The following is a 12,217-nucleotide window of genomic DNA, read 5'->3' as shown; positions in this document are numbered from 1 at the left end:
TTGTATAGAAAAGCAGTCTTAAACTTTCCCAGGTAATAATATGTATCAGCATAATGGAAGATATTTACAGATAATTCTTATTGAAGATAACAAATCATAATTTCAGGGGACACTGAAAGTTAGAGATACTGGTCACTTTGTCTTTCCTTTTGAATACCAAAATAATAATGTCTTTTTTTAATTCTAATTTTCAGGTTCTTGAATGTATAAAACTGAGTGAAGAAACCACTACGTCATCCAGTAGAATTTTTGTGAAAATATTTTTCCAAGAGCTGTGTGAATACATGGGTCTTCCTAAACTTAATGCAAGATTAAAGGATGAGTAAGTATATTGTTAAATTTTAAATTAAACACTTTTTATTCTTAACTTTTATTCTCCTACTTTAGCAACCGTAAGTCCGCTCTTAGTTGTAAAAATATGTGTTAAGTCCTTAGGACATTCTTCATCTATTAGTCACTACTCTGACTCTCATGTTCTGTGTGACAGGACAACATGAAACTTTTAATGGTCATTTATTCAAGTAGAGAAAACTCAGATTTCATGCCTCTTTTAATTTAGTCAGAACATGCAAAATTATTTTTCCATGCTGACTGGAATTTTCCAGTAATGAGTTTTGTAGTTTTGCTTCATTTTTACCCTAAGGTTGAGGCTTAGAATGATAATGTCTTATTATCAGTGGATAATTGTAAACATATACTGGTGACGGTCAGCCCTATAAGTCATATAACTGTTTAGATTATTATGCTGAACTCGGGCTTTGTTCCAGTACTGTTATGTAATCCCTATCCCAGCTTTCTTACTTTCCAGGTATTCAGGTTGCATATTACCACTTATATTGACTTCTACTCCATTCATACTCCTGAAATCCTTTGAGAGTTTTCTCAGTGATCACCTGCCAAATCCCCCAGTCTTTCACAGTCCTCATGCCTCTTGACCTCTTGGTCTCACTCACACTATTGACCACTTGCTCACTGACTCCTCACTTTATTCTCATTCTGCCTTGCTCCTCCCAGTCTCTCATCTTCGGCCTGCCTTGCTTATGTTCGCCAGAGGTCTGTCCTGAATTCTAAGTGCTCTGGGCCAATCCATTTGCTTCTCTTAGCTTCATATACTTATTCATTGGTCTTTGTCTACTTGCCAGGCTCTGGGACTCCTTCTCCAGCAAGATGCACTCTGACTGCTCAAACATTGCCCAGCTTATTAAACAATAATAATAAGCTGATTCATGCCCCCTTCCTCTATTTCCAGAGCTGGGAATTCCTTCTCTTGTTCTGTCCAGCAAACTCTTAATCATTCTTCTTATATTGTTACCTTTTTCTATGAAAGATGGTTTTTCCTAACTCTGCTGCTTAGTCCACTGAGTGCGTCACTCAAAACCACGTGATATTGCTGTTTTTCTATTTGTTCCCCTCCCGAGAAACAGCAGTTCCATACAGTCTTTACCCTTGATTTCTCTTGACTGCTTTTCCCCTTCTGCCAGTGCCTTCCACAGTACTGTGTAGACATGAGTGTGTGTATGTACATCAGAGCAGGGCTTTTTTTTTTTTCCTGTACATACACTCAAATATAAATACACATATGTATCCATAGATTTTATGTGTTATATACGTATAGCTATTCTGATTGTATATGAAAGTTTTTTGTAAAAAAAACCTCCTCTCATATAATTATAGAAATCAATTTAATTTCTTTATTTTGGGCCACACCTCGTGACTTGCGTGATCTTAGTTCCCCTATCAGGAATTGAACCGGAGCCCATGGCAGTGAAAGTGCTGGGTCCAGTGGACCATCAGGGAAATTACTGGAAGTCAATTTTAGTAAACTGTGACTTGACCCTACTCCTGTCGTTTAGATATCTTGCAGCCTGACCTAATTGATGATTTTTAAATCACTTGCTTATATTTCATTTACTAATTTAATATATAGAAATTCTGAAAAATGTCTGTATGAGGATTTTGCCTTTTTATCTGTAGGCAATCTGTTCTCTTTTGTTCATTTTCTTTTTCAGAACTCTGCAACCATTCTTTGAAGGATTATTACCCAGAGATAACCCAAGAAACACTCGATTTGCCATCAACTTCTTTACTTCTATTGGTCTTGGAGGTTTAACGTAAGAATTATTATCAGAGTTTTATTCAACTTACTTATCTCAAACTTATCTCACAGTTCCTTCGAGGCAGAATCTAACAGTGGTTATGTTTTTAATTAGGGATGAATTGCGTGAGCATCTCAAAAATATACCAAAGGTCATTGTGGCACAAAAACCAGATGTTGAGCCAAGTAAATCCTCCTCCTCTTCCTCTTCCGAGTCCTCCTCCTCAGAGTCTGACTCCTCTGCCTCTGATTCAGACAGCAGTGACGGCAGTTCAGAGTCTTCTGGTGAAGAAAGCGGTTCTTCATCCACCAGTAGTCAGAGCTCAGCCTCAGGTACTGAAACTCATCTGTAATTGATCGTGCTCTTTTCTCACAAGTATGTTGCTGGTGGTGTTTACAAGGGAAGAGAACATTTGATTGCTTCTTTATTTTAGAGTTCACTTGTTTAAAAGCCACAATTAATAATATAAATGATCATCTATCACTGTTGCAGTCTATACTGAATTCAGTATTTATAATGTTAGGATTATCTTTTGAATCCTCTTCATCAAAATGAAGATACTCCATTGGCAAATATTTGTTTGAGTGCTGACTGAAATGCCTTTCATAATGTCTGTCATCTGCTTTGCAGGAGCTTTCCTGATGGTTGTATTTTAAAGAAATTTTAATTTTTAAGTATTAACAGTGAAGCCTTATATTAGTAATTGACACATACCACATATTCAGTGCATGTCTTATAAATGAACAGCTGTGTAAATTTTCATAGACAAACCATATCCATGTAGCCAGGACCCCAGAGGCCTTCCCTTGTTCTCTCCCCTGCTTACTACCTCTCCTCCCTTCCACTAGTTCATGGCAGCTCCTGTTCTGATTGGTAATTCTCTAAATTAGTTTTGCCTGTTTTTAACTTTGGAATTATGTATTATGAACTCCTTTATGTCTGGTTTGTCTTTCAACTTTATGTTTGTGAGATGCAGTCATACTATTGCATTTAGTTATTTTTCATTCATTCTCATTGCTGTATAGTTTTTTCAGTATGTATAAGTATTTCATAGTATATTTAATGTTTATCATTTTTACTTAATGGAAATTTAGATTTATAAATAGTGTTTCCATGAATGCTATGATGCATGTCTTTTGGTGACGTGTGCGTGTATACGTATGCACGTTTCTGTTGGATATATTCCTAGAAGTGGAATCCCTGGTTGTAGGATACTGCTGAACAGCTTTCCAAGTGGTTGTTCCAGTTTACACTCCCACCAGCCGTGTATGGGGCTTCCCCAGTGGCTCAGCAGTAAAGAATTTGCATGCAGTGTAGGAGCTGCAGAAGAGGTGGGTTTGATCCCTGGTTCCGGAAGATCCCCTGGAGGAGGACATGGCAACCCACTCCAGTATTCTTGCCTGGAGAATGCCATGGACAGAGGAGCCGGGCAGTCTGCAGTCTGTAGGGTCACACACAGTCAGACACAATTGAAGCGACTTGACATGCAGGCAGCCACGTGTGAGAGTTACAGGAGCGCCCATCTTCACTGACGTTTTAACCATCATTTTCATTTCAGCTGTTTTGGTGGGTGTGCAGTGGTATTGCATTGTCATTTTAATTTGCATTTCCTTGATCATTGTGAGGCTGAGCATCATTTTGTGTATTATTGGCCATTTGAATATTTTCTTTTTGTTAAGTGGCTGTTGCAAGCTTTTTGCCTCCCCCCACCCTTTTCTAATTATTTGTCTTTTCTGTTTATTTATAAGTGCCTTTATGTATTTTGGGTATGTCTCTTTTGTCACATGTGTACATTGCAAATAACTAGCCCTGTTCTTGTCTCTTAAGCCCTGTGAGGCTACCAGAGCTCTGCTGGTTTCTTCCCTCAGCAGCAGCCCTGAATCAGCAGATGCTTGCAGGAAGAAGGTGACATCAGCTCACTTCTCTGTGGTTCTGCCTTCTCTTGAATCTTGGCCCTTCTATCCTCCTTTTGTTTTTGCCAGCCCACTGGTGTCTTCTTTACTTTTTATTTTAAAATGATTTTTGACTTATAAGAAGGTTACAAAATTAGTACAGAGTATTTCCATATAGCTTTCACCCAACTTTCCCTAATGTTAATATTTTCCATAACTATAGTTCAATTATCAAAATCAGGAAATTAACATTGGGAAAATACTGAATTTCACCAGTCTTTCCACTGATGTCCCTTTTCTTGTTCCAGGATCCTTCTTGCCTTTAATTGTATTTCTCTTTAGCCTTCTATATAACCCATGATAGTTTCTCTCAGGCTTTTGTTGGTTTGAATGGCTTTGACCTTTTTTAAGTCCTTTGGTCACTTACTGTGCACATTGTCACTCAGTGTGAATATCTGTCTGATGTTTTCTCATGATTCAAATGAGATTATTCATTTTAGGCCAGAGTTCCATAGAGATGATGTGTTGTTCTTACTGTGCCTTATTGAGGAGTTGATAATATTGATATGTCTTGTAGGTGATATTAACTTTAATCACTTGGTTATGGTGGTATCTGCTGAATTTTTTCATGGAAACCATTTTTCTCTATAAATTAATGTTATAGGGAGATATTTCAGTACAAGGCAGATCTCTTTTTTCTCCTCTTTCAGTCTTCTGTTTTTGCACCCATCTTTGGATCTTATCTGCAACACTTGTTACTGTAATGTTTGCCAAATGGTGGTTTTTCTATTTGTCACTTTTTTTTCTACATTTAATAATGAAATTTCTCTTGTAAGAAAGAGTTGTGCCCCCTGCATTTATTTATTAATAGTGTTATACATATCAGTGTAGACTCATGGATATTTATCTTATTCTGTGGGTTAAAGTCCAGTGCTGTCATTTATTTTCTTGTTCAGATCATTTCAGCTTTGGCAATTGGAAGTTCCTTCAAGTTGACTCCTGTGTTCTTTTGACACACTCCCATCCTTTTTTTCTTGAGCACTTCCTTCCTTATAGCACCTTCCTTGTAGCATCTCAAGTTGTTTCAGATTTTTAGTGCCATTAAATAGCAGACGCTAAGCTTTTATCAGGCATTTCTAGTTGTTTTCAGCAACATTACTGGTCTTTGACAATCTTCTTCATCTTCCTTGGAAGAGGAAGTGCTGTAGTAAAGTGTTTTTTCAAATATGCCATTTTCTAAAAAGGTCTATGTTGTTTTCCGAGGACCAACTCTGCTTTCTTTCACCATAATATCTTAATTTGAATAAGAGATAGTCTGATTGCCCAAAATGCATGTCATTTCTTGGTTTTTTAGTGTGTATTTCAGAGAGGCAGCACTTCTCCTCACAGCCTTATTAGTAGGTTGGTCAGGCTAGTCTTTACACACTTGTTTCTCTTCAGAGTGTTTTACATACTATGTGGCATCCAGAATTAGGGGACTCTCAGTGATTTATTGGAGAAGGCAATGGCGCTCCACTCCAGTACTCTTGCCTGAAAAATCCCATGGACGGAGGAGCCTGGTGGGCTGCAGTCCATGGGGTCACTAAGAGTAGGACACAACTGAGCGACTTCACTTTGATTTTTCACTTTCATGAATTGGAGAAGGAAATGGCAACCCACTCCAGTATTCTTGCCTGGAGAATCCCAGGGACAGAGGAGCCTGGTGGGCTGCCGTCTTTGGGGTCGCACAGAGTCGGACACGAGTGAAGTGTTGGCTCCCGCTCCAGTGATTTATATTGTTAGAGCAAGACTCCATTTACTCACAGGAAGTTTTATTCTTAAGTTGAAATATACTAACATTGTTCATTTACCATTCACCTCTAAAGAATTTGTTATTTCATGGTATCTGTTTTGAGAACAGATGATAACACAGCATGAACTGCTGCAATAAGGAAGCTTGCTAATTCAAAATTAATTTGCCTCATCGTACAATTTCAGTAGAGAGCTTTCAGTTTTATTAATAACATATTAAATAGCATAAAAGCAATATGAACTTATACCAAATTAGAAAATTGTAAAGCAAACACCAGAGAGGAAAGTGCATATTATTGTAGGGCTCAGGTTTTGGTGTCAAGAAGCACAGGTGTGGGATGCAGAAGGGTCAGAGAGAGGCATTGATTCTACACAGAGCCAGATGGTTTCTGCTTGGGTTGCTGTAGTTCAGCTGAACTGCTTGATAGAAACCAGAGAAATTGATCCTTTGTGGCAAACCAGGACCCGTGGTTTGCCACGGATAGGCATTTGGCAGGAGAAATAGACGCTGCTACATTTGAGTGGAGGTAGGACAAGGATAGGCAACTTTCCACCATATTTTCTTTTTCCGTATGAATTTGACAGAAATTGTGGTCATCTCAGTACTTTTGATTATGTATCCAAAGCAGATAACACATAGTGGTTAAGTGTGTTTTATAGCTTAAAATGGGTAAGATATTTCATTCTAATTAATATTTATATTTGTGGACAGACTGATAAAAGTTTCCAGGCCTTAGAAGAGTTTTCTTAACAATCAAGCTTTTGTGGCTCTCATAAAGCCTGTGATTAGATCTCAGCATAGCTTCTCTTTGCATAATTACTACTTCTCTGGTAGTAGGACTATTATTCTTGTAGGCAGAGGTTTGTATTTGAAAAATATGTATTCCTATTTTTACACAAACCCAGTCATCCCACTCAACCCACCTTTTAGGAAGTGATGTTGCTGGCATATAGGATCATTGTATTTTAATTATGTATCATATCTGTCATTATATTTCATACAACATAATGCATATGGGCTGAAATTTCTGTTTTGGATAAAATTTGTAAGTGGAAATGTACCACTTTAGTCATTTCATTAAAACTTTTACATTTGCTATACCTTATTTAAAACATTTGTTTATTGTTTTAAGGATCAAAGCAGTTACTTCAGTAACTAATGTATTATATTGTATATTCTTAAAAATTATAGTTTTTGTATACTGCTCTGTCATCAGATTTTGCAGTCAGTTTGACTCGTCATCCAGTTTGTCTGAATTAGTAAACAAACCTATAATGTATAAGTAAATGTGATTTTTTTTTCAATTGTGAAATTAAAATTAAAATATAAGCTAACTATATTTCATTTTACACATGCAGCTAAAAATGTAAGAAAGAAGGGGCATGGGAACCACAGAAGTAAAGAAGTAGATAAATTGATCAGGAAACAAGAAATGAATGATAGAAAACAAGAAGAAAGGAGGCCAGAGCATCGGCACCAGGAGACAAGGACTGAGAGAGAAAGGAGGTCAGAAAAACCCAGAGAGAGAGATTCAAGAGGCTCTGGAACAAAATATGCTTCAGACAGAGGGATTCCTTCTGAGAGAAATAGCTACAGCAGAGCCATGCATGACAGAGACCAAGAAGCACTCATGGATTTGGAACATAATCATGGGGATCCCAAAAAGAAAAGAGAGAGAAGGAATTCTTTCTCTGACAATGAGCACAGACATCGAAATAGGGACAGTGGGAATTTTAGAAGGAAAGATAGATCCAAGTCAAGAGAAAAAAATAAAAAACATTCAGGTTCTAGAAGTGATGAAGATAGGCATCAGAACGGTGCTGAGAGGCGCTGGGAAAAATCTAGCCGATACTCTGAACAATCTGGAGAATCAAAGAAAAATCAGGACCGGCAAAGAGAAAAGTCTCCAACAAAGCAAAAAAAATAATTCTGCAAAATCACAGAAATTGAACATGCCTTATATTCAGTTGAAACAAATTATTTTTTACATCCATTGACAAACTTTGTAGAGAATTATTGTATAAAGTACTGGTTTGTATTTGTACATTTAAAAAATGTTTTCATTTTAATATGTTGTATAATTGATACATCTCAAGGCCTTCTACATAAAATTATTTGAGAAGTTTCACCAGAGAAGGTTATAATTCTTGCCTATATTTTGTTAATAAAACAATCAAATGCTCATTGAATTGATGATTTTTTTATCAACAATTTTTTTTTCTGATAATGTTTCTGTTTATAGAATTATTATAATGAATTGTTAGTGGCTTTTTATTTGTAACTGAAGACCAAAATAGATAAACCTTTTTAAGGTTTTTGCTTTGTTAATGAGATACTATAAACTTTTCTTAGGAGTCATGCTTTTTTTAAAGTAGAGGAATTATTTTAAGTTTTATTTTATATCTTTAGCAAAATATGTATGTATAATTTTTTTTCAGAAGTGTTTCAGTGAAGCTAGGTGTATGTTAGGCTTTAAACAGATACACAACTATCTTATTTAATAATTAGGATTTCTCTCATTGATAACATTTCTTTCTGGAGTGTTAGGTTAACTTTTAATTGAAATTCTTTGTGATTAGTGCTTTTTCTCAGCCTTGAAGTTCTGTCACTTTTGGTAAGTTAATACGTATTTAAGTTTTAATGTGGATTAATAGGTTATTGGAAAACATGCAGTCATGAGAAATGTAGACAAGACCAACTGTGAAATAATTTCAGTTTTTTTATAAGAAGTTTAAGGGTTGCTATCCTTGTAACTCTCACCAGTTACTATGTGACCATATTATTTATTACTTTTGAAATAAAATACTGCCTCTGAAATTTTAGATTTGCTGACATTAAACCTCATTTACTAAATAAACTATTTGTACTTGCTCACCTTAAGAGTATATAAAATCCATTTTAGCCAGTGTCCAGATTCAAGAATAATCTTAAACCATTTTAAAAAATCAAACCATTTTAAAGTTTGGCTTTTGGGCATACTCTGATTTATTTAAGATCTTGAGTACAGGGGCTTCTCTGGTGGCTCAGTGGTAAAGAATCCGCCTGCCAATGCAGGAGATACTGGTTTGGTCCCTGGTCCAGGAAGATTTCACAAGCCACGGAGCAATTAAGCCCGTGTGCTACAACTATTGAGCCTGTGATCTAGAGCCAGAGATTGGCCACGACTGAGCCCATGTGCTGCAGTTACTGAAGCCTATGTGCCTAGAGCCTGTGCTCCATAGTACTAGAAGCCACTGCAGTTCGTAGCCCACACACCACGATAGAGAATAGCCCCTCCTTGCCACAACTAGAGAAAAGCCTGTGCAACATCCAAGACCCAGCACAGCCAAAATAATAAAATTATATAAAAACTTGAGCATAAGTACAATAAAGTCCATGTCGATAAAGACATACTATGTTCTCTTCCTCTTCTCCCCCTGTCCCCTGAGTATTAATTGAATATGGCAGTTTGGAAAAATTAACTGTGGTGGTTAGAATCACACCGTAAGTTGTGATTAGAATGGACCATCACAGATGTAGTACATTTCACGGAACTGTGAAGCTCAGCAAATAGGATTTAAGGAACATACAGGCTGTAAGTCCTAAGGGAAATAAATGAGTTAATTTTTTTAACTTTATTACCTAATTATTAGTTAATTAACATTAATCTTTAGAGATGTTAACAAGGAAAATGGACTAGAAATTTTACTTTCTCATCATTATTTCATAATTTCTAAATGTAAAAATGGGAAACCATTCTTTTTATTGAGTACTTAAGACCATAAAGAGTTTTTAAAGTAGATTTTTTTTTTAATGTAACTTTTATTGAACTGTGTTGCCAAGTCTATTCTAGGAATTAAGAGATAAAACCATGAAGAAAACAAAGTCTCAACTCTTAGATAGTATCGTTGGGAAAGAGACCGGCGAAAGACAATGAACAAAGAAATGTAAGTGTACCCAGTGGTAATAAATGCTATGAAGAAGAAAGGAGAGAGTGTGATAATGGAGGGGGACAGAGAATGATGATTCTACCTAGGAAGGTCGGAGAAGATCTCTCATAAGGTGGCATTTAACTGAGGCAGAAGGAACTGCTGAGGCATAGATGTTTATTTATAGTAAATATTGCCTGGAAATTTTTGTTAACATTTCCTGTTCTACTTAGTTCAGCTTTTTTTGCTCCTCAGTATTTTATTAATATTTACTCTTACAAAAGCAATTAATGGAACACCTAACTGCCTTCAAGCAGAGGTTTTTAAGAGTAAGGGAGTCATATCAGGGCATAATAAATAACAGCCTAGGTAAAGAATACACTATCTGCCTTCTGAATGCATTTCTGCAGCATCAGATATTTGTTCCCATCCACCGCTTGCCACTCAGGCAGATTTCTCACTTTCATCCTTTTTAATATGCAGATAAGAAATTTATTTGTTATTCCTAATTTTTTATTTCTTAGGATTAATATTTTGTAAGTGCCAGCTGAGTTACAGATACTTTGCATGCATTGCTCATTGCTCATTGTTTTTCAGTTTCTCAGCTTCCTTGCTTCTCCTCATCCGTCCCTACCTTTCACATCCCCAGCCACCCACTCCCATGGTCATCTCCTTCATGTTGACTTCAAAATCCATACAACCTCTGAAATCTCTCCTTCAAGCATCACACTTTGACCACTGCCCATCCAGCTCCTCTGCTTTAATGCTGCTATCCTAGAATCTTTTTACTTTATCACATTAGAGTTATTGACTTTGGTATCATGTTATCCCACTCCCTCATTTCTTCACTTCCTTGTTCTGTAGTCCATCATTTGATGGGTGAAGTAATGAATAAACCGATTTTCATAAAATAACCCTGTGAGAATTGGTTTTGTCTTCCCATATTACAGAAGAGAAGTGTGAAGTCCAGAGAGGTTAATTAGGTTCAGGCCAGAAAGCTAGGAAGTGGCAGGCCAGATTTTAACCCAGATCAGCTTCATTCTGGTTTGAAAGAAGTATTCGAGTACCAGCTCTGCCACCTAACAGCCGTGTGGACTTGGGCAAGTTATTTCATCTCGCTAACCTTCACATTCATCTTTAAAATGTTTATTGTGCCCACGTTAGACAGTTGTAGTCATGATTAAATGAAATAAGCAGTCAAAGTTATATATAGTAATATATAGCGCAAAGTGGGCATTCAACAAACACTGGTTTTCTTTTTCCCCAGCATCTAGCAGACTGAGGAGAAGATTAAGGTTCATTGGCTGACTCGTGATTGCTCTATTATATCACTGTAATCTCTGTGCTTAGTCGCTCAGTTGTGTCTGACTCTTTGCGACCCCGTGGACTGTCATCCACCAGGCTCCTCTGTCCCTGGGGATTCTCTGGTCAAGAATACTGGAGTGGGTTGCATGCCCTCCAGGGGAATCTTCCCAACCCAGGGATCAAACCCAGGTTTCCCACTTTGCAGGCAAATTCTTAACCATCTGAGCCTCTGGGGAAGCTGTAAAAAAAGGAGGAGAAGGTTGTGTTAGAATAGCCACACAGAAAATTAATGGATTTTTCTAGAGTCAAAGTGTGACAAAGAGTAATTCTCTGTCACTTTCCTCCTACTGTAGTACTTCTTTCCCAGATGTATATATTCTTTTAATGTAAGCAACCAGCTTCTAATACCCCTGATTTCACATGTCCCAAACGTGTTGTCAGAAAGGGGGGAAAGTTTTGGTTATCTCTGGTTAATTATAAGTGATTTTTTTTTAACGAGTGAATTTTTTGTTCTTGGTTTGAGTACTTTGTTTATGCCATTGTCCCCTTGTCATGTTTACTCAGCTGATGTATTTTTTTCCCTAATTCATGTCTACCTGATAATTGTATGCTTTCATGCACCAAGATCTTTTAGAATCCTGATTGTTTTTCCGAATCCTTTTCTCACTTTTTCCTCTGTAATCATCAGATGTCCTTTCTCATCTTTCAGATTCTTTCATTCTGTCCCATGTTTATTCCACTGAATGTTTCTTAAGTCAGGCAAACTTTAATGTTGGCTGATATTTTAGGAGAGAACCCAGAGTGCCTGTGTGACCTTTAGGAAACCACTGTCGATCACTGAAATACTTCGAAATGGTTATCCTGGCTCTCCTTATTCTCCTCTCTTGGGTCCCCTACCCCAGCCTTTTGTCCTTGAATATGCTGTACAACTTCCATATATACCCACCCTCATGTTTCTGTTTAAATGTCCTTTAAAACTTTTGAGTACATTGCATATCTCCATTTAGAACACGATTCCTTGAAGGTAGTCCTACCTGTGCATTGTGTGTTTTCTAGAGATAAATGTGAGGACATCTCTCTACCGCTGTGACTTGCCCTCTTTACCATGCTTTGTGTGAGATGAAGCTTAGTTCACCTTTGGCCAGCGTTACACAGCTCGAAGAAGAAAGGAGATAGCTGCCCAAAGTCTCACAGGGTGTGCGTGTCTGTCGTGTATGTACAGAG

The 12,217-nt window shown here is 37.1% G+C and overlaps 1 protein-coding gene across 3 annotated transcripts in view; it reads left to right on the top strand.

Moving 5' to 3' along the window:
• CWC22 (CWC22 spliceosome associated protein homolog) overlaps positions 1–8,602 on the top strand; it is a 63,315-nt gene extending 54,713 nt beyond the window's left edge. For 2 of the 3 annotated variants that reach the window (XM_043487803.1, XM_043487804.1), the window contains exons 17-20: positions 195–322; positions 2,010–2,111; positions 2,211–2,428; positions 7,139–8,602. In XM_043487803.1, the coding sequence (XP_043343738.1) occupies positions 195–322; positions 2,010–2,111; positions 2,211–2,428; positions 7,139–7,707 (1,017 nt within the window). In that variant the 3' untranslated portion in view covers positions 7,708–8,602. Of the gene's footprint in view, positions 1–194; positions 327–2,009; positions 2,112–2,210; positions 2,429–7,138 lie in introns of those variants that run through there. The other variant, XM_043487805.1, reaches the window with a different exon arrangement.
• Positions 8,603–12,217: the final 3,615 nt, after the last annotated feature.

This window comes from Cervus canadensis, chromosome 15 (assembly GCF_019320065.1).
Source record: "Cervus canadensis isolate Bull #8, Minnesota chromosome 15, ASM1932006v1, whole genome shotgun sequence".
Classification (NCBI taxonomy): Eukaryota; Metazoa; Chordata; class Mammalia; order Artiodactyla; family Cervidae; genus Cervus; species Cervus canadensis.
Note: the sequence above shows the minus strand (reverse complement) of the source record. Positions and strands in the feature narration are given on the sequence as shown.